Source organism: Cyprinus carpio, chromosome A13, assembly GCF_018340385.1.
Source record: "Cyprinus carpio isolate SPL01 chromosome A13, ASM1834038v1, whole genome shotgun sequence".
Lineage (NCBI taxonomy): Eukaryota > Metazoa > Chordata > Actinopteri > Cypriniformes > Cyprinidae > Cyprinus > Cyprinus carpio.
Window position 1 is genome coordinate 8,352,634 of NC_056584.1, and position 23,688 is coordinate 8,376,321.

At 36.7% G+C, this 23,688-nt stretch overlaps 1 protein-coding gene across 1 annotated transcript; it reads right to left on the reverse strand.

Annotated features, from left to right (window-relative positions):
* Positions 1 to 2,127: 2,127 nt before the first annotated feature.
* On the reverse strand, positions 2,128 to 23,636 carry LOC109075292 (brorin-like). The gene is made up of 4 exons (XM_019091219.2): positions 23,412 to 23,636; positions 18,779 to 19,529; positions 15,932 to 16,061; positions 2,128 to 3,097 (listed from the first exon to the last, which is right to left on the reverse strand). Exons 2-4 carry the CDS (start codon positions 19,445 to 19,447, stop codon positions 2,946 to 2,948), a joined length of 951 nt encoding a protein of 316 aa, XP_018946764.1. The 5' UTR covers positions 19,448 to 19,529; positions 23,412 to 23,636; the 3' UTR covers positions 2,128 to 2,945.
* Between the last annotated feature and the right edge of the window lie 52 nt (positions 23,637 to 23,688).

Sequence of the window (23,688 nt, forward strand, 5' to 3'; positions counted from 1 at the left end):
ACTAAAATGAAGCTGAAATAAAATAAAAATATAAATATTAGCTGAAAAACTTAAATTTAAAAAAGTACTTTGTTGCTTTAACAACTAACAGAAATAAAACGAGTTAAAGCTGAAGTACTAAAATTACTAAAACTGAAAGAAAAATGAAAGCAAAATATATATAGTATATTAAGGCTTATTTATAGCTTGTAATATAAAAAGACTAAAAAAAAGACAAAAGCACGTAATAAAATGACTGAAACTCAAATTAAAATGAAAACTAAATAAGAAAATATTTCTATTTTAATCCAGCTGGATTCATATGAGCAGTAGAAGTAAGCAACAAGGCACTGTTGCTTATTGTTCAAGCACAGACGCATCTTACATGTATCTCACATCTCCATCAGTGGGAGGTGTGTGAGCTGACTGAATCATCTAGAGCAGTGTTTCTCAGTCCGGTTGTCCTGGAGTAGCCCAGCACTGCACATTTGGACGTTTCCACTCAACGTTTCATTATTAGATGTTCCAAGACCTGAACTGGGAAGACATATGTAATTATTGAATGCATAGTATACATGAACTAACCTAGTTAGGTGTGATAATTATCTTACATGACCATCAAATTTGAACAGGTTTATAAAAAATCCTCTATTTTTTAATCTCCACTAGGGCTTTAAACACAAGAAATACTGTAGTGGAGTTGGTAACCCTTACCATTTCCTAACATGAACACCAGAACACTTCAGTTCTTTCTTCAGCACAGTGAAGTTCAACAAGTTTGATTAAAATAAGCAAATCAGAGTTGGGTATAATTCACAGTATTTTTACACTTCTGCTCTCACTGTAAAACATTTCGTCAGGTAACCTACAAATCTGATTCAAGTGGTAACATCAAAATGAACTGGCTTTAATCAAGTCTAAAATATTTAGTATTTCAAATTCAATCTAGGTCATACCAACAAAAGTTATTTTAAAGGGTTAAATCATGAAGAAATTGCTCCATCTGTATGTAACAACTGCAGTTTTAGATTTTCCAGTGCTCCAGTCCCAATTTTTATATTACCAGTTTATATTACCCTGAATACCCTGTTAATTATTTTATGTTTCATTCTGCAGGAGCTTTTCACCAGGGTTATTATAGTTAACTAATACTAAACCCTTTTAAAAGAAAATAAAAACATTTTCATTAATTGAAATAAAACAAACGTTAAGCAAAAATTTACTTAATCTACTAAAATAACTAAAACAAACTGGAATAAAAACTAAAATCTATATAGACAGTAACACTTTAGATTAGGGAATACATATGCATATTCACTATTAACTAACAGTTTTCTCTCAATAAACTTATTTGCTGCTTATTGATAGCAAATAAGGTAGTTGTTGCAGTAGTTATGTTTAGGTATTGGGTAGGGTTAAGGGATCTAGAATATGGTCATCCATTATTATGTGCTTTATTAGTACCAATATGCTAGTAATATGCATGCTAATAAGCAACTAGTAGATTGTATATTGTTCAATCTAAAGTGCTATTGTATTAAAAAAAAAAATATATATATATATATATTATATATATATATATATATATTTAGACCAGTTCTCACTATTAACTAACTATTAACTACAACTTTTGCCTTAATAAACTCATTATTATTAATAGTTACTAAGGTAGTTATTAAGTTTTGATATAAGGGATCTAAAATATGCTCATGCAGAATATGTGCTTTATAAGTGCTAATAAATGGCCAATATGCTAGTAATAAGGAACTTTAATACAAAAACAGTAGCTAATTTAAAATGTTAATAAAAAGTATAGTAGTATCTCTATGATATTAAATAACACTGCTTTTCACCCAGAGCTATTTACACTACAATTTAGTATACTGACTGCAAGAACAGAAGACCTGGGGTTAAGTGGATTGAAAACAAAATGCTAATACAGAGCTCTTTGTTGACACAGCTAAATTTAAACCATCGAGTTATTGGATGTGCCACTCGATCAGACACTCCTCCTGCTTCAATATTCCTTGTGAAATGTGTGCCATTTTTCACGTTTTAACTTGACATTTCAAGCGTGGCTCTGTGTCTAAAAATGGTAACTAACCTTAGTCGACCTCACATCAGTCTCTAATTCACAAACAAGCATGCACAGTGGAACAATTTATTTGGAACATGAAAACACGTACACATAGAAACACGTCTTAGCAAAACAGACCTCAGATAAGAGCACAATAGAGACTTAACATAAATGCAAACATCTTCAAGCAGCTTTTTTTTTCCATTTTTGATTTCCTTGAATGGAGACCGAATCCATTCTGCTCTGCTGACTATCCTGACGTTGTGTTCGATGTTATGTGTCACTCCTGACAGTCTTTGACGAAACGTTTCCTCCAGACACATTGACAGCTGTAGGTGCGTTATACATTCTAATAAGACGGATTGAAGTCGATCCGGTATTAAAACGTTACAGCATATCAAAATACAGTGGTTATAAAAATATCATTTCACTGTAAATCAGATATCTGAATCCAGTCATAATCGTTGAACCAGCACATACATAAATAAATATCCTTTATATGGGTTATAAATCTCAATACAAACTTGAAGTATTAATATAGTTGAATTCGACTCCATGCCTCCTAAGACTATACATGTAACTCTAACGGATGAATCTCATCACTCGTCATGACTCGATGCCAACTCAGAGGCTCTGTGGTAGCGAGAGGAAAGTAGCGTTTCGCACTTTGGCCCTTGGCCTTTTCCCCAGGTTAATTGGCCCATCCGCTGCTTGCTACAGGACACTCTGAGTTCATAGTCATGAATGGTCACAAATGACCGACTTATGTGCCGGTGTCTTGGCTGCGTGTGAGGCTCAGGGCTGCTGTGCTGAGCCCGTACAGACCACAGCTTGGACAGGTGATCCAGATCTCCACAGCTGTCCGGGTGAACGCTGAGGGTCTCGAGCCTTAGCTCGGCTGGCACTCGTTCTTGCTGCAGGTGGCCTGCCGCTCAATACGCCAAGTGCCCTCTTCGTACGTGCAGTAGCAGATGGTACATTCGTCGATCTTAACCTCTCGGCCGGCCGGGATCACCGCTGTGTCCGCGTAGCAATTTGGCCCTGTGCACAGACAGGAAAGGCTACATCAAATTAAGAGAAAGCCTGCTGAGATCTGCCAACAGTACTGCAAGCCCTGGTTTTGAGTGGCAGTAACTGTCACGGATCAAGCTGAAATTGTCAACTGACTTCATGTAAGTTTTATGATGTTTTCAAGTTAGCAGTCAATCAAAGCACAATACTATGACCCAAGTCAGTTATTTTTTCTGCATGTACAGGGCTCCAGACCAACAAATAAATTATGAAAGCCATTAAATATTTAAGAGCCAAATTATTTTTCAGTTGATAAATTACAAAATTGCTTGACAAAAATGGTTGTTCAGAAATGCTTCAGTTCATTCTGCTATACCTGTGATGAAGGGACACTTTTGTATATAAACTACAGTGATTTCGGTAATATAAACTAGGGCGTTATTTTAGTTGTATTTAGTATAAAACTGTATAATTGGACATAATTTTATACAATAACCAATAATTTTTAATTTTTAGTTAAATACTTTTGTTTATAAATTGTAAAAAACAAAAAAAATGATTTTTTTAGAACACTATTATTAATTTATTCAACAAAATGCTGTTGTGAATATGTATCTTTAATTATACATTGTCATATAAACAATCAGTCAGTAAACAGACACATGTATGCCTGAAAAACTTAAACCATATATAACAGTAATGATTCTTGGTTCATTCTGAATCAGACTCGCCTCACAATTCAGAGAGGGAATCACTTGTGAACTCAGTAACAGCTCTAACCGATTCAATCTGTTTCATGAATCTTTATAAATGAATGACTCATTTCAAGCAACTACTTCATCAGAGTCATTTTTCATTGGTATTGAACAGTTGTATGCACAAGATGGCATCTAATTACCCTCCAGGGTTTGACGATGGCACCGGCGGAATCACTTGCATTTTTTCATGAAAAGAACTTAAAATGCTCTGTCATTTTTGATTGTACAAGAGTAACACATCATTTGACTCTGTATAGGGTCCACTTTTATTTGTGTACACTCACAATATCAACAAAACATTGTGCTTTTGTAAAATAAAGACAAAAACGGTGTGCTTTCAGCCATCTCGGTCTCCGCGAATATCTTTCTGAAACGTGTCACTAAAATGAACTGAAACTCAGTGAATACTTGACACACAGACATGAGAAATAAAAAGTGTTTAAAAAAAAAAGTTCCCAAAAAAAACCTAGGTGCAGCTTCCAATTAATGATTCTTTGTTCATTTTGAATCGTATATGAAAAATGGCTGGCAGTTCAGTGAGGGAGCCACTTGTAAATTCAGTAACAACTCTAAATGATTCAATGAATCTGATTCAAATTGTTAACTGTTTGTTCTGTTATTTCAAATGATTCATTACAAACAACCAGTTCATGAGAGTCATTTTTCATTGGCATTCAACAATACAGGTATGCACAAGATGGTATCTGACAAAACTGAATATGAATGCACACAAAGCTTTCCCACTTGTCACCAATTGTGAATAGATTGTAAATTATCCTTGTACTTTTTTTGACGCATTTGTGACAATTTTAGTTGCAGTCTGGATCCCTGATGCAGCTCACTTCACCAAGGCAGGGAAATTTCATCTTGGCATCTTGACAGCATTCCTTACTGAACCCACAGATGGCAATCAGTCTTTATCAAAATGGTGTTAAATGTTTCAAATGACAATAGTACCTCTAAAGATGTTCACACTGTTAAGCACAGTTCAATATCAGGCCTTCCATATAACATGACCGTATCATTACTTCATAGAGGAGTAATTGCTGAGCTCTTGGTGCACCATAAACATTTATCAAGCCCTAAGTGCAGACTCAAACCTTTAGTGTGCTAAACTATTAAGCTGTTTCTCTCATGCAAGTGCTCTTTCAAAAGGTAAAATTTAAATTTAAAATTATACAAACGTATATGATTAAGCCTGAATCCAGCTATAATGCTTTTGCGGAATTGCTAGAGAAAATAGTAAAGCTGGTTTGTGGAAATAGCTGTTGTAACTGATGAAACAAACACACTGGCAAATGGTATAAAATATAGGTGCTATAAGCAAACATCCTGCTACAGTATTCAAAGCCATGGTACAGTGGCTTGTGCATGTGACACACAGAAAGCAGTTGTTTTCATGGGGAATGAATCTCATGTCAGTAAACAGTCATCCACGCTCCTGTCTGGTCCTATTAATACTGTATAGGCAAAAAGACCATAAACAAAAGCAAAAAAAAAAAAAAGCATCCAACTATGGCCAGCTTTCAGAGGAAGATAGATTGGCATTGCTATGACACATCATGCACTGGACCATGCAGGTCTAAAATGACTCATCAGGACAAACACTAAATGGCTGTCACATTCAGAGGCATACGTTAACTAGAAAAAGAGAATTTGTCAAGACAACCACGAAGCTGGCTAGACAAAACCTTGCTTGAAATTTTTTAATAGTTTAAAGCTTGAATGAATGGATGGATGGAAGGCTTTTCACTACAGGACAATCAAGTCTGATCAATTCGAAAAAATAAAGCCTGCTAAGTCAGAACAGCCTGAAGTACTGTGCTGAGTTTGGTGAACACAGCTTGAAAGCTCTAGCAGGAATTAATGGCATTTTACACAGTACACGATGGGCAGCAAGCTTTGCATTCATTTGCCATATAAATGAGATACTGCTTCAGCCCCATGCTAGCATATATAAATAATGCATTCTGTGCTGCATGTAAATGATAGCTAATAAAGTTAAAGGTGACGTTTATGTCAAAATACATTCTCTTAACCCAGTTTTTTGTTCATTGGCCTCTATAAGTAGGCCATTCATGGCTTTATCTCCCTAAAAAGTGTAAAAAAAATAAAATAAAAAAACTCCCAGGAACCATTAAAACATTTATAGCGATCCACCCATATCTATCAATTTCTTTCCAGTTCAACCATCAGTGAGAGTTTGGTGGCATCACTATTAGCGCAGAAACACCATGCCAATTTTTCTCTATAAAATGTTATTCTCCATAAAACAGAATATAAATTAAATAAATTGGGTGTGAACATTTACTGTCGAAAGTCACACTCACTCATTCACTGCTCCCTATTATAGTGATTGCCACTGTATGGAAAATCAAGAAATCGATTTTGTACATATATGCCTATTCTGCTGTGAACTACATATGAGAACTAAATGCTTTATTAGTATGCAGCAGCCACAAAAAGATGAAAATTATGATCATGTGCGGTGTGCACACCAGCAGGATACTTGCGAACGAGCTTGGAAAGCTCTGGCTGCCATCATCCAATTGATAATAAACCGAGAACATGCTGTGTAAAATGCCTTTAATAGTCAGAATTTTTCAATGGAAGTTACTCTTCAACTATGGGAAACAGGCTACAAAACTATGCCGAATTTGGTGGATGTAGTTACATTTAGATATTAAATCTTTAGTCTCAGGTTAGAAACTTCCAAAAACCCAATAAGATAATAATGGCTTTGTCAAGGTAACAAAATTAATACAAAAATTATGCCATTAAAGAGAATGCTACCTAAGCGCAGTGCCCATTTCCCCCTCTTTTTTTTTTACATTTGCTAAACAAGGATAAATGGTATTCAGCCTCTAAAAGACATTATCATAAAAGATGGAGGACTACATCAAAAGAGTGCAGGCACATCATTCATCTTGAATATTTGGCCAGTGCTGACAAGACGTCATCCAATCCATATTTATAATCATTCCAGAGGAAACACTTCAGATTCCTGCCCCCAAATATCAAGACTGTGGAAATAAAAGCAGCTGGCACAGCTGATTCATCGTGATGGGTTATATCTCACATCACCTTATGGCTCTGTACTGTATGTGCGTTAATACCGCTGCCATGTATGTTTAACTGTTGCATTACAGAACATGATTATGTATTGTCGCATTATATGTGATCACTGGTACACAGAAAGAGGGGGTAGAGAAAGTTGAAAAAGGAGGACAAAGAGAATCGAAAGGAAGATAAATGGGTTCAGTACACAGCAACAAACAATACAGCAGTGGAGCAGTACGCATGCTGCATTTTTGGCAGTGGACAGGAGTGTTTAATCACGCTGAGCAGACCCTTATCCTCGCCGCCTATCAAAGCACTGCTGTAGAGGCTAAATTCAAGAGAGAGCACCATTAAAGACTTTGGTCCATTCAGAGATGAATTGCATTCCCCATGGTACAGTGGTAATTGAGCTAAAAAGCAAAGGAGGAGGAAAGGAAAGCTTGGGTCCTGAAAATGACATGATCTTTTAAAGCTCATTAGAGCTGATGCTCTCTGAAAGAGCCGGGATCATAGCTCACACTGCTCTGAGAATAAGTAAAAGGAAAGCCCTCTAATGCAGTTCTTTAGTACGTATGCATTATAAATGCCACTAAATTTACTTACTTTTTGTGGAAATGATGAGTGGGCTGGATGGAGAAGGTGTATGCGGATTTGTAGGGGTATATTTTATTCTGGAAGTGCCAGTGGATGGACTTCACTAAAACATTAATGAACAAATTTCAACATTCTCATAATAAGTCACACGCTATGCCGTATGGACCAGGGTAGTATTGCACCAGTCGTTTCTTAATTCTTACTTAAAATGGAACATAAAGTACACACTAGAGGCTTAGTAACTACTAGCTAGTTTGTAACTACTTTATTTGGTTGCACCATTTGTTCTTAAGAAAAAATAGCGAGCAAGGCGTATGATCGCCATAAAATAGTGCAAAGTGGAATAATTTGACGTTTACCCTCAGTGATCCAATAGCCTTTAACTAAATGTACTCTGAAATGTACTGAAAATGTACTCACGCTCAGGCCAACCAAGATGTAGATGTGTTTGTTGAGGAAGCATTATATGATTTATGGACTGGTGTTTGGCCAGGGGCAATTGGTTAAAGTTAAAACACCTTAATGATAAATCTGTTCCTCACAAACACACAGCTTTACACTTCACAAGATGTTAATTGATGGAGAGTAGTTGTGTGGATTACCTGTGGATTATTGTAATGTTTTTATTAACTGTTTGGCCTCTCATTCTGACGGCACCCATTCACTGCAGAGGATCCATTTGTGAGCAAAGTGATGTAATGCTACATTTCTCCAAATCTGGTCTAATGAAGAAACAAACTCATTTACATTTTAGATGGCCTGAGGGTGAGTTTTCATAAAATTTTCATTTTTTGGGATGAACTATTCCTTTAATAATAACAAAGATATTTATATATGTGAATAATTAGAAACAGATTTTAAGTTTTATTGAGGCAATTTAGTCAATTTTTTATTTCATTTCTACCACTACTCCTTCCATAAACATTTAGAGTTCAACATTTCAAGTTTAATGGTGTAACACAAACATATTTATTAGTGTATAAGTTGTTACTTTACATCAAAACTAGGCGTAAGTTGTAACTTACACACTGCTGGTGCAACCGGCCCCAGGAATCTTTCTAATTTGTTGAGCTTTCATGTATGAGAAAGATGTCTTTAACATAAATGCATGGCATTTTGATTTCAGACATCTGTTAAATACATACTCCTATCCGTGCGGTTTGCTTTTCAAATCCTGTTCTCCTACTTTTGTGCATCTCCTGGGCATAAAAGACTGGAAAATAGTGTTTCAGGAGAATGTACAGAGATGGAGGTGCTGTGCATATAAAATCACTGTCCTCTACTTCTCTCCGTCAGTATCGCAGAGAATCAAGCCCCATTACAAACGGATAAAACCATCAGCGCAACAAATCTGGCCAAACATATTTTTCCAGAGGAAGAAAGAAAAAGAAGAAGTATTTAAGATGAGCTCTTAAGCCCCCATGAATATTTCTCCCTACAATTTTTTCTTTCTTTTTTTTGCAAGTGATCCCGTTCTCCCCCCAGCAACGTGGATTTTCAGGGCTTTTGGCTCATGCTCGAAATGTTTATTGCAACCTCCTCAGATTAGCAGCGACCCCAGTGTCTGAGCCCTTCAAGAAGAGGGCTTGTTTCCCTGTACGTTGCCAAGGCGATGGCCCACATGAGAGGAGGTCAACAAAAAGGACGGGGCTGCAGGGAAATAAAAAGCATCCCTTCCTGTTTGTACATGCAAGGTATTAGTAGAGATTCTGATTCCCTAAAAAGATTCATTCACTGATTTGTTCACAGATTCTTTCTGCTGGTTAAATCTTACAAGCATGCGTTCATTAAAAGAAGAATAATTTTACATATTTGTGCATGGTCATTGGTTATTTATTCAAAAATTTCTATCCCCTTTCTCTCATTGTTGTGGTATACAACTGATTCACATTCGCAACTTAATGAACATGACCCGTCTCATTTAGTTAGTCTATAGATCTTCGTGCAAAAATGAACAACCCAGTTCATTTGATTTTATGAACAAGAGCTGTTTTGATTGACATTGTCCCTATGCAGCATTCACTGAGAACAAAATATGTGTTGAAGTTCACTTCACTTGACAAGATGCGTTCATTTGGACAGCCTGTAACATGTCGCAGTTATAGCTGTCACATAACTTTTTTTTTTTCAAAATTTTTTAAGGTTGGAGTGATGCACAATGCCTGGTGAGTAAATTTGCTTCTCCTTTAAAAAAAAAAAATAATTATATATATATATATATATATATATATATATATATATACACACACACATATGTTTGCCTTTATTATGAAAGGACAGTATACTGACAGAAAGCCAAGTGGGAGAGAGAGGGGGATGGGATGAGGAAAGGTTGGTGAGCTGAGATTTGAACTCGGGACGCCCAAAGTGCAATGGCACTATATGTCAGCATGCTGCCCACAACGGTATCAGAACCGACCTTCACAAGGCATTTAAGGTCAAAGACAGTGCTCCTATGATAACTCATTCAGTGGCGATCTGAGTCGTCCCTTGAGCCTTTGAAGTAAGGAAAAGAGGTACACTCTTCAAAACGACAAAATATTCATTGTCAAAGCCAGTGCATGAAAGTAAAAGAGAATGATTCATTCACTTTTAAAATTTATTCACTTGTTTGTTCAAAAGCACTGATTCATTCACAGCACCTTGGCAGTTATGTGTTGCTTTATGGTGCCCAATTGTATGTGGTCAAAGATTATATGACCAGTTGATGCTGTTTTAATCATCACACAAGAATTCCTCATAAAAGCATGTTTATCCTTTCCTAAAAGAGGGTCTTGCATCTTTGGGAGTTTGTGATATTGGTGCAGCTTTCTCTAGGAATTTTAAAGCAGCAAAAGGCACTCATAAGAATCACTCAATGCCAAGTTTCTTATTAACTGACAGTCCCTCAGTGGGTGAAAAGAATGCGGGAGTGCTATGACTGAATCAGGGGATGTATTTTTTTTTCTTTCCCCGGTTCTTTTTGAGTCCTAACATTGCAGCTCCTCGCAGATGTTCTTTGATATTCATGAACAACTGCCTAGGGTGGATATTAGCAATAGCGTTCACTTTCATCTCCCCCCATGGCACTTCCTCAAGTGTCTCCCAGCATACTCCTCCAACAACAGACCCAGGCAGCGCTCTGCACGGGAACATTATACTTCATTCAGCAGCTAAGAAAGAGGTGCTTACCTCTGCTCTTCATGAGCAACAAATAGAGATATCAGCCCTCGTGACTGCTTTATGCACCCTTTGTGCTTTTCACATGTTAACAACCATTTAAAATAAATGAAACTGTAGCTAATAGGATGAACTGTGCTCCGCGGCCTTGAAGGTGTAGGTGGCCTTGCACTGTTTACTGGATTTTCTGCAAGCTGCTGATGCTGGCCACAGATGAATCAGCTCAATGATGAGGCGTTCTAATGACCGAACAAATTACAAGCATTTACGTCTTTTGAATTGTGTGGTTTCTGTGACCTGAGCTAAAACAGTCGGAGGGGGAGGCTTTTGTAGCCCCTGCTGGGTATGACGTGGTGAGCGTGAACCGAGCACAAGATTATGATTATGAGAGAAATGCTTGCAACCCATTTAGAAATCGATTCTCCTCACTGCTTCCCCATTCAGTGTCAAGTCTGCCAACCAAAATGAAGACGACAAACCCCATTTCTACTGCAGCTATTATCATTTCATCCCTTAGACACCACATTTTTCTCAAAGGGCCGGTCTTTCGTACAAAGGCACAGTCAATCAGATGGTAATTGACTCTTAATGGTACCAATTAAATAATCATTCTCCTTCTGATATATTGGACTTGCAAAGAAAGTTGAAAAAGTTTTGTTTTGAGCAAGGGGTCAAGTTTTAGCTGGTTAGCAATGCTCCTTTAGCCCCTGCTTGTAGATACATTAACTGATGCTAAAAAGCATTTTCTCCAGTGACAGCCATTTGAAATTAGCTGTGCATTCTGATGAAAGAAATTTACATTTACATTTAGTCATGTAACGTATATATATAACACTAATATTTCCATATTTGAAAGCGCCCAGTTCTTTATTGGAGGGCTCTTAACAGTGTAAATTGGATTTATATGCATCTGTCACAGCTTAGGATAGTTTGTAGTGAATGGTCAATCCATCCATCCATCCATCAAAAAAAAAAATGTGGTCAAGTAAGATGTTTAAAAGTAGACTCTTTTGTTCAACAAGACTGCACTTATTTGATCACCAATACAGTAAAAACAGTAATATTATGAAATTGAATTGAATTGTTTTCTATTTAATATATTTTTAATAGAAATTTATTCCTGTGATGCAAAGCTAAATTTTCAGCAGCCATTACTCTAGTCTTCAGTATCACATTTTCTTTAGGATTCAGTGTCATGATCTTTAAGATTTATGATTATTATATGTTTTTTTTATTGTTGTGATTGTTTAATTTTTTTGTGGTTATTTGTATTGATATTTTTTTTTCAGGATTCTTTGATAAATGGAAAGTTCAAAAGAACAGCATTTATTTGAAATATAATTTTTTTGTAACATTGTAAATGTCTTTACTGCCACTTTTGTATCTTACTGACCCCACACTTTTGAACATCGATCTGTAAATCATCAAAACTAAATGCTTTTTAAAGTTTTTTGATGTTGTTTTGTTTTTGTTTTTTCAAAACTTTTAAGCCATGCTTTAATAAGCCATCATTTAAAGCTGGACTTGACAGCCATTACTTTTCCAGTCAAAATGAATAAATTTGAATTCTCCTGCCTTGAATGCAAATTTGAATTAAAATTCTGCATTCTGTTTGCTACATCAACTGAATTCAGATTGTTCAGGAATTGTAAACATAGCACAACCCTGGCATTGCGGTGCCATTAGCCCATCAACATTGGCATAATGTCATTTTGGCTCCAAAGTGATCAGTCATGACATTTATGGCCTGTCAGAGTTGACTCTATACCTGATTTGCAATCATGTACATCCAGTGTCAGTCTTCTCCAATGTTCTCTAGTGTTCTTCTGGCAAACGCTAAGTTTGTGTGTGATTATCCTCATCAGACACTGTGGTAGAACTAGCTGTCACAGCCGGCACCCATCCTACGGTGTCACTGCATGAAGCTTTGAAGTCTTACTTTTGAAGAGTGCAAATCTCATGGGGTCAGAGCATCTTGCACTGCATCTGTGCAGGAGTCTTTGTACCTCAGACATTCGCAGCAAAATCCTCAGAGGTGCCACCCATCGCACTTGTGTCTATCTGTGATCCACCCCCATAAGACATGAGCAAGAACCACAGGAAACACAAACAGAGTTTTAGAGTGATTTTATCTATCGAAACAGTTCAGAGATTGAATCAAATTGCAGACTACCTGGCAAGTGCAACGGAGCCGAGCTGAGCCGCAGTATTCCGGCATGCCGTGAAATCACTAGGAGCTGTAATCTTGTGCGTTGAGCAAAAAGGTTTCCAATCCATCATAAAACCATACAGCTTGATTGTGAACTGTAAAACCGTTAGAATTCACCACAGCTCGACTTTAATGAAATTGGTCCGTTTTTGTTCCTTGGATTCCATCTCACAGCCAAACACCAACTGAGATATTTGATCAGGGAGTCTTGGCAGCATCTCAGCAAATGCCAAGATGCACCATTTAAACATGTGTGCTCTTTAAAATAATTGCAACACATCACCCTTCCCCCAATAGTCCACACTACGCTGAGAGTTTAGCTGCCGAGTCAGAGATCCATTTACCAAGTCATCATTCCTTTTCCGCTGAAGGAGGCAGCGTGGCTGCCGGTGCCATATTAGATCAGCATCCAGGCGTACACAAGAAGCAACAGTCTTGGACATGCTGTCTAAAAGCATCTCAAACAGCTCTATATAACCCACACTGATTCAGAAAACTTCTCCCAAGACACTGTAATGTGTTCCAATCAAAGAACACTCACACACTAACCCGAGGTCACTGCTTTTCTTTTCTCCCCCTGCCTGAAAAACACTCCTCTGGTCAAAAAGAGAACAACAGCATGCACAAGGCACACAAAAGCTCTGTTCAGGAACCTAGTGTGTTGCCTCACTGTCTGCTGTCTACATAAGCAACATCTAAACTGTCATCACACAAACAGTGTTCCTCATTCAACTGATTTCATTAACACATGATGAAGCTATGCAAACAGAACAAAGCTACAATGAAATAATTCATTTTTAGTTTCATTGAACTGTATTTAATCTGTAAGATTTTACAATGAGAATATATTGGTTAAAGCATTTGGTATCATTGTTTCATATTATTTTTTTAAGTCTTTATGATTTCATAATGAATATATATTTGTTAAAAAGTTTGATGTGATTAATGTTTCTGCTTTCATACTTCAAGTAACTTTTGTAAAAAATAAATAAATAAATAAATAAGTCAAAATATGGGGGAAATAATGTTCTGAACTGTAAAATTGTCATCCCGTGGAATGGTCCGGACTTACATCTTTAAATAAACATAAAATACCAAGCTAAAAAATATATTTGTTTTCTTGGCATTTTCAAATAAGCGTTGGCTGTTATATTGAAAGGTCTATGTCTTATTGTTTTTTTAAGTATTTAAATAACCAGGGGACTTTTATCCTGAAAATGCAATTTATCAGAGATCATTCAGTGTAACAGGAACAAGAAGCCATTCTGAAAGCATACAGAAAAACTGATAGTCATTCAGAAGTCTGTGACATCATCAAATGGCACCCTGAAGACTGTGTGGCGCTGCATAAAAGTGAGTTTATTGCTCTTAAATATTTGATCATTTCACCTTTTCATGGTGTGATAACAAAAACACGTCATTCAGTGATATGCCAAAAAAAAAACAGATTTATTATCAAATAAGTAGATGTTGTAAATAATTGTGATTAACTTTACTGGTCAAGCTCACTGTTTGGTAGAGGTGGCCAATTGATTGCCTGCGATATAAGCGTCACTCAGGGTAATGTTTTTGTCATTTGGTGTAATGCAATTTCTCTGTTACACAGCACTGAAATCCATTACACTGAATGAACATTATCACTGTACAAATAAATTTAACATCTTATTTATATTACAGATACATTAGGAATATTTAGCAATGACAAATATGTGTTAAACTTAATAAATATTTATATTTTAATGCATTCTTGTATTGTTTAGTTTGTGTTATTGATTCATTTTAGATGGCCAAGAACAGAGAGAGTTGCTAGGCACGGTAAAAAGCCAAAAAACTAATAAAGTAAATGTAGACCCAGTAGCTGGGTTGGCACTCTTAAAGCCTGTTCACGCCAAGAACAATAACTATAATGATAGAGAATACTAATTTACCAATATTTCTGAACAGAGACACCCCCTCACTACGGTATGTCACAAGTTCAGTAGAGGCCATTGAGAGAATTCTCCACCCAAAATACTCATCCGGGTAATGTCATTTACAGTATGTTGATGTCATAAACAGAAGATATTCATAAATATACCTGCAAGCAGCAATTTTTGAGGCCGAGCAAGACAGAAACAAAGTGACAAGCTAAGCAAGCATGGCAGGGGAGCATCAGAACAGTAGAATAAAATGTTTATTACTTTTCAACATCTGCTTCTGCTGTCATTTACTCAGGAATATTATTAAAACTAATTTAATGATACAGACTAAAACATTGCAATTATGGGAACAATGACAATATTATATTATTTTGTTGAGTTCAACACATTGCCTTTACAGGATGAGTACAAACAATACACTGCCTAAGAATTTGTGCAAACGAAGGTATCTCAGATTCCTTGTGGAATAGCCTTCTTGTCAGGAGCACGCTGAACAGCTCTTAAAATGCTGCTTCTGTAGGCAGCTCACTAGATTTTGTAACGGAGCAAAAAAAAGGCTGCCGTGCAAGGGTGCTTTTCATGTAAAGTGGCTTTGAAAATACTTCCTTCTCTGCAGTGGATGCTTTGACGAGGGAGTACATTTATGTACCTTATACTTATGTATTTCCAGTCAAATGGAGGAAAGAAAAACATGTAAAAGTTTAATCATCTGTGCCCTAGGGCTGGAGAAAGCAGACTGCAACCGAAACACCTGCCTGCGCTAATCACCTCACCTCCTGGAAACAAGCAGAGCAACTTTGCAGGTTCATTAGTGCTACTGCTCTCTTTATAATGCATTCCGGCAACTATCTTAAACAAAGGCCTGCAGACAAATATTATCTCCTTGGGTTTGCATCACCTCACTGAAATTATAGAACAATCAGATGGATGTACATGTAAGCCTTATGAAAGGCGATGAGATCTGTGGCTCTGTGCATGCTTTCTGTGAATTTTCTTCATGGTATGGTAATTGGGTGAAGTGGATAGAAGTCCCTGTGGTCATTTTACATAAGCGATTCTAACTTACCTCTCTCTCGCTCCTGGGGGACACAGCGGGGGTCCTGTGGTTCAGAGGATGGAGAGAACAGAGAAAGAGAGAAAGGCTTGGAAGAACACGACCACTTACCGCTCTTACACACCGGGCAGCACCGGTCAGGCTCATATTCCGGATCAACACACTCGGTCTGTGGGCAAGCTGACAGTGAACACAGAACCTCTCCACTGGGCTCACAGCGGCACTTCTCACATGGAGACACCTGGAAACACAGCCAGATGAGAAACAAAACCTTCTGTAGCAACATTCATCATACTATTACGATTGATATGAGGTTTAATCATCAGAGGACAAACAAGAGCTCTGATTTGGGGTGTGCTTCTTTGTGGGAACTGATGATGAGTGTTCGGTTTAATTGATGAGCACGCTCATACAATCCTGCCAATCATAGCACTTGGAGTATATTAATAATGCTTTCCTAATTCCTTCTGGCAATTCCTCTGGCATTGCTCATCTCCCTTCCTTTCTTTCCATATTTATGTCCATAGGGAAATCTGAGTTGTACCTTACGCTCGAGCCCATTCATTATGGATGAATATCAATACCTGTCTACTTTTTTGAGTGATTCTTCAACTATAGGCACTTTTAGGTCCCAAGGGTTGATTTTCATTAAAACTTTTTTCCCCCCATTTTGTTACACGGAGGTCATATTTAAACTATCTTGGAAACTTTTTAGCATGCCTTCATTTATATTTGCTATTTATTTTAGATTTTATTGTTTTACCCTGTTCTCAGACACAGGCTTTCGATCTTAAAATAGGAGAATCTGCTTTATCTGAATTAAGCATGAAACATAAACCATTTCTATTTTTATTGTGTGTAAATAATTTCGTAACACTTTACAATAAGGTTCCATTTGTTAACATTAGGAAACAACATTACATGTAACGTGAGCTAACAATACAAATTACTTCTAAAGCATTTTTATCTTAATGTAAATATTAATATGTATGACTATATTCTTAAAATCAAAAGTTTTATCTGCTAATTTTATTTATTTGTCCTGAAATAACATGAACTAACAATTTATGTGTGAATTGCTCATTGTGTTAGTTTAATGAACTTACATCAACTAATGGGACCTTATTGTGAAGTGTTACCAATAATTTATATAAATATGAAATTTTACATACTTTATGACTGTCTCTCTGCTATAGCATATTTTCCATTACAAACAACAAATTTGCCACTAATAAATTACCCAGCATGTTAAGAAAACCTGGTAATTATCACTTGTCAACAGAAAGATTTTTAACAGTAGCATTCTATCAAATTTTGCAAACAGTCTGGAAGTATTTTCAGATGTCTGTATCTACGATACATAAAATGCTAGCTATGAAATTTGCCTTAGGGGAAAGAGTTTTAAATAAATGTTTAAAATGTCAATTTCCACCACCATCATTTGCATGAATGGGTATTTCAGATGTACTGTAGTGTAGTGGAAATTATAGTTCAGGGAATTTTGCTGTTATTCATGTATATATATATATATATCATTATATATATATATATATATATACTGTTGAAAAAAAAAATTAAATCAAGTAGCAAGTTCAAAAAGTGTTTCATTTTTAAAAATCCACAGCACCCAAAGTGCCCATAGTTGAAGAAACAGCCACATGCATTTAATGAACCTGAACTGAACTGTATTCTTGTGATAAATTCAGAGTCTTTCTGTCACACGGTGGATTTCTCAAGCATTCATGTGACTCCACAGATGTCTCAGAAATCACATACTGTATATATGAACAAACGATCAGTTTTGCTCACTGCTTCTTCTCCGATTCCAAACATAAAATACAAAAGACTTTTCTAGCATTAGCATTTCTGTAAAAAGAACCTTTTGCACACAGTATCTCCTGAGACAATCTTCAACGAATCAAACGGAGGACAATGTGTCACCTCCAACTGAGATGGAAAATAAAATAAAAATTCACAGGGGGTTTCTAAAATTGAAAAGTTCAACAAAGGCGAGCACAGATTTGTTCAGCAGCTCCACCTGAGAGGCTCGCATTGTGGGACTAAACAGATATGATCCCGGGACTCATTTCGTTCTGCCGTGGGTTTAATTGTTACCTTTGCAGTCTGCATTAGGTGTGGCTGAGCAGAACCAATAAATTCAGTGCTTGGTCATTACCAGTCTTTGTGAAAAACACTTATGCTGACTTATGCATTAATAAATCTCACTGCTCGCCATTAAAGCTCAAGTGTTTTGGATGAGGACTCCAAAGACACAGGAGGAGGAGCCAATGAAAACTGAATCAAGAGCTGTAGAAGCAGCTAATGGCTTTGGCTACACTGTGGGTTGAGACATGCAGTTCAAAAAGAATCATTTGTGCACCTGCTGCTAACTCTGAAACTAATGGCATGCGCTTTTCACTTAAGGCGAAATTAGACAGCATCATAATAAGACCTTACAGGGAAAAAGGCCTGTAGTCTTCTCTTACATAATATAGCCTAAACAAGATAAGTCACCATTAGTTTTGCATAATAATTGAACTCCTCACACTTTCAGAGCATAAAATATAGGAAAAACAATATTTTGGCTAGTGGCGAGCCTCCTCCCTGGGGAAAGTCTGGGGCTGAGGAAGAGTGATGGATTAAAAATGAAAAAAACGTGCAATTTTGAAATCTCATTTTTAGCCTGCTGGAATCAATATATAATCAAGACATGATGTGCACACATTAGATTCCTTCAACTGGACAGAAACCTCCACTGGACCACAAAAATTCAATTCCACTCAATAATGAACAGAGATTCATAGGAGTAAAGATCTAAATGCAAAGACTTCACATAATCTACCATAAAATAAAGGTCACTCTGGCACTCCTGACACTGTTGAATACAGAAAAAAGAGAGGAATAAACCTAGTTAAAGTTGACATATGGATAATGAAGCACTTAATGTGTTGGTCTAACCTTGAACTCCTCCAGAGATGAGTAGATCTTTCCTCGAAATTCACAGTAGTTTTTCTTCTCTTTGCACTGCGGGCAGCACTGGCTGGTGTCGACACGCAGGCAACGAGGGTGAAGTTTTGGACACTCTGGTTGGGCGCACAGAGGACCTTCATCTGTACACAAGCATGGGCAGGTGGAGGGTCCCGGGGTGAATTTCTCTCCAATGGCGAACACAAACCCTGTTTCATCCATGCAGCCTTTACCCCTATAATCAGGGTACGCATACTCATCGATGGCATCCAGGGATATGTTGGCCTCTTCTGTTGGCGCCTCTTCGGTTTGTTTGAGTGATTCTTGCTCACCCCAGGCTTCGAGGGTCTTACCTTGCAGTTTGGACCCTCGTCTCAACGGACTCAAGTTGGGTCTGGTCCTGCTAGAACTGGATTTGTTCCCACCCTTGATCGCCTCCAGTTCAAGATTACTCAGCTCCTCCAGACGCTGCTTTGCACCAGGGCTCAGTGCGCCCTCCTTGGCCTGGGTCAGAACACGTTCTATGCGCTCTTTCTCCCCACCCTCTGGCAACGACACAATGGGATTGCCCCGTGCACTAGTATACAAGAGCCAGCTAACAAAGATAAGTCCTGTTGTCATGGCAGCTGAGTGAAGCATCTCGCTCCTCTCCACCAGCATAAATAGACGGGACTGCACCTGGACTCACATTACAACCCTTAAATCGCAGGTAGACTCTAGTATAGCAGAAGCATCGTCACATCTGTAAAAGAAACAAACTAGAGAGTTCAGCACCATGGACAGGGACAATGCAATGTTATGGTGCATTCAATACCTCCTGGAAAGTTCATATTTACGAGTTGGGATGTCTGGTGTTTTCAGGTCACTTTGGTTGGATTAATATGGTGATGTACCTCTACATCACCATATTGATCCAATATGATGTGTTTCTAAATGTTATGATTTATTTTATTTATAAAGGTGCTGCTGATCGAATTGTTATCATAATGGCATAATGGCACAATATTGTAATACCCCCCCCCCCCCAAAAAAAAAAAAATCAACAACAACAAAACACCAATTTCAACAAATTTACAGTCAATACATATGCTGCACCAATTGCATCCAACATATTTTCTCAATGACATGTAAACTGGGGTCTTAACGAAACTTCAGTTTTCCATTCATAGTTATGATTTTGTGGTTATGTTTATGGTCATTCAACTCATAAATATGATCTTTCTGACATGAGATGAATGCATCATCAGTCAGAGAAGATAGCTACAGCAGCTATCAAACAACTGACCCAAAATCAATTCTCTTCAGGAGTGCAACACTAGAAACAGAGATCTACAACACTCCTTTCAAACCATTTCTATGATTCTTCAGTCAAGTTAATCATGCAGGCTGTAAAACTGATTCGGTGCTTCTGTAGATTTCATGAAATTATAATATGTAAATTGTATTTAACAATATGATCTTGTTTTGTTTCATTTAAGGAAAGTTGAACAGAATATAAAGCCGGTTGAAATAATAGCTGCTATTTTTTTACTAACAGCTAATGAGCATAATCATTCACTGATTGCAATAAACTGACTAAATCCAACACAATTTGAATAAGCCATCTTTAATTTGCAAGCATGGCCTGTCTAAATGTTCTAAATTATTTGCTTGTTACCCTTGTCATGTACCAAGTGTCGAGGTCTGTGAGGTCTTTAAAGTATTAAATTAATGCTTTTTATTTCGTGAGTGTTTGTGTGGTAAGTGTTTATGTGATGTGGTCAACAAACAACAAAGACTTAGTCACTCATACATTTCTCATAAATAAATGAGATGCAGAATGTGAAATATAAACAAATCTTCAGTTAAAATTACAAATTGTTATTTAGTACTATTAATAAGATTGATGTTTCTTTTAATGCCAAGTAACTATTTGTTTAACTCAGTTGTTTTATTTGATCTATTTGCAGAGTTACTCACTTTTAAGGAGCTTATTTGATTGATACTGAATTATAAACAGTTATATGTATTTTGTAATTTTAAGTAAACAATGTACACTGTACAGAACATCGCCTAAAATAGAAAATAACCCAAAATATATATAATTAATTCAATAATTTATTTTCTCTTTTTTTGAAGAGATATACAACTTTCCCATACTGGAAACATGTGAAGGCTGACTGCCTCGGGTGTTATCACACATAGCGACAGTAATCTTCCAATCGCACCTCCACGCATCATTTTTCACGGGGGTGATGGACACGAAAGTAAATTGCCTCAAGGGAACTTGACTCACAGGCACTTCAATAACTCCTCTATTCTCCGTCCAGCTAAGCGCAATCAATTCACTTCAATTGAATCTGTTAAACGACACGAAGAGGTTAATCATGAAATAGATTTAAGATGGGGGGAAAAAGAGATCAGTGGAAAAAATATTTAAGCAATATCACACAACCATGCTGTTATGCTGAATATCAGTATAGGCACAAGGCTGCAAGTTATCACAGCTATGCTAATATTAAAGTGACAATGAAACGGAAGTAGCCGCAGATCTATTCTTATGTATTGTGATGTACATCCAAGTGTAGTGGATTATCGAAAAAGAAAAAAATGTAGGTTTGGGACTTGATTCTATCTGCAAATTGTTTATTGGATCTTGAAATGTAGGTATCACGCTCAAAAGTGGAGGTAGATAAGCACAAGCTGCATACATAATGACAGACGTCTGTCCTTTCACCAGAAGATTGAGTTATTACATTCCGATTGAATGTTAATAGGTCAATTTTTTATAAAAAATTGAGTAGTTTTTTTATAAAAAAAAAAACAATAACAGTTATAACATGCATTTAGATAGGGTGCATTTTCATTTCATCAACTTCAGCAATAACAGCCAGATTGAAGCACAGAAATTAATCTTATAAAACATTGTGTTTATACAGTTCCATTCTACAGTTATGCACTTATACAAAGTAATTAATATCAATTATCTTTCAGACAAAAATTGGGCCATTAGTTGGTTCATATACATGAAGCCAAACTAGGAATGGGCATATCCATACGGAAGTATTGATATATCGATACTGATGTCAGTATTGAAAGTATCGATATGCAAATAAAAAATATTGATACTTAAGGTTTTTTTTTTTTTTTTTTTTTTTTTTTACAAAAAACAGTGATTTTTTTCATAATTTAATGTGTATAGTTTGCACTGAATTGAACGAATAACATATGTTAGCGAAAATTTGTGTAGGACAGAACTATTTTCCTGCTCATTCTGAACACAGAACTAATCAATCAGAGAGAGTGTTCGCTCACTGCTGCCACTGCATTCAAACAGGGCTGTGTTTCCCAAAAGTATCATAAGAAACCACTGATGCTTTTGTGAAACACAGTCCAGAACAGTTCTTATCAGAGGACAGAAGAACATAATATGTTTGAGTTATTTCACAAAAAAACAAACAAATCGAAATTGTAGCCCATAATTTGTGCAATTACATTTATTTAAATTGCACATTAGAAGTTCATATTGATCATGTTCTATTCTGTAACTAATGTTAATATAAATCATACACTGTCAGAATAAAAACATTGCATTTTATGGGTGCAACTTTCAGTCCCTTATGATAATGAAGCATGGTTTTACTATACCGTGTGATCGTTAGTAATACTAACAATAGTATTTGTAGATTTGGGTACCACTACAGTAAACACATTTTAACCACGTGTAAACAATTATTATCTAATAAGTTGTAATTAAGGCTTATTAAATGTTAAAATGCCATTCAAAAGTAATGTTAAATGGGTATAATTACCTATTTTAGTCTAAATAATAAAATTGTATTAATAATTTAATCAATTTAATAATGTAAAAGTTAATTTTAGGGGTAGCCTATCGGTAAAGATATCGACAATACTAGACTTTGACAGTACTGGTATTGTATTGAAAACAAAATAAGAGGCAATGCCCAAGCCAAACCATCTGCGATGGGTTGGGTTGGGGTTGGGGGGGGTTCATAAGAAATCAAACAAGATGTACATTAACTCATGAAATGTGAAACACTCAATTTTAGACGAAAATGACATTATTAATCGTTAATCTAAACTCGCATTTAAGCATACAAGCCATGCATGTAGCTCTCAACTCCAGTCCCTGTGGGCTGTGGAGCCTGTTGATGCAATGCACAGGTGCTCTTCACAGCATCACTCACATCCACTCGAAAATCACATCTTCAGCCTCGTGGTTAACGACAGAAAGTGTAACATCTCAGGTGAAAAATCACTTTAATAACTGAGGCAATCATGTGGAGTTGAAGCTGAGAATAAGAAAAAGAGGCGTAGATAATGATGCGACACAAAGCAGATGCAAAAACCACTCTCTCTGCGCTGTAATAGAAGCTATTATCCCTAATATTCATATCACACGCGTAAGTTAATCAGAGTAACGCAACCCAAAGAAATGCGTTTACGTAAACCAGACAGCGTTTATCCATACTTCACTCTGCGCCCGTGAATATCAGTTCTGTTCATACTGGGCATGCTTTAGCGCATCGGTCATGCAGAACAGTATATATGGACTATTCTTAAACGTTTAACTGTAACTTTACAATGCCATGTAGAGGCGTTAGAACAAACTGTACGTCCATACCTGCATCTTTCCGTCGGTGTGGTTGATGTGTTGTGTAGATAGTTGTCACACAGTTGATATCGAGGCTCGTTCATCACTCCACATCACCTCACAACTGCGCTCAGGAAATAGGAAATTTAGTTTAAATGGTGCCACTAAACGAGGACAACAGGGCTGTTAATGTCTCCTCAGCTCTTGCAGGAGAACTGAAAGAAAGGAGTGGACTCTTCAGCACCAGTCAAAAAAAAAAAAAAAAAAAAAAAAACATACACCGGCAGACTTACGTCACATGGAGAGG

Bases quoted from the DNA above. Each gene is read 5' to 3' on its own strand.
- LOC109075292 (XM_019091219.2), bottom strand. From the start codon at position 19,447: ATGCTGGTGGAGAGGAGCGAGATGCTTCACTCAGCTGCCATGACAACA. The intron at 16,062-18,778 runs GTTAGACCAACA...CTGTGTTTCCAG, and splicing joins CATCTCTGGAGGAGTTCAAG to GTGTCTCCATGTGAGAAGTG. The intron at 3,098-15,931 runs GTAAGTGGTCGT...GTCTGTGCACAG, and splicing joins CTGCCCGGTGTGTAAGAGCG to GGCCAAATTGCTACGCGGAC.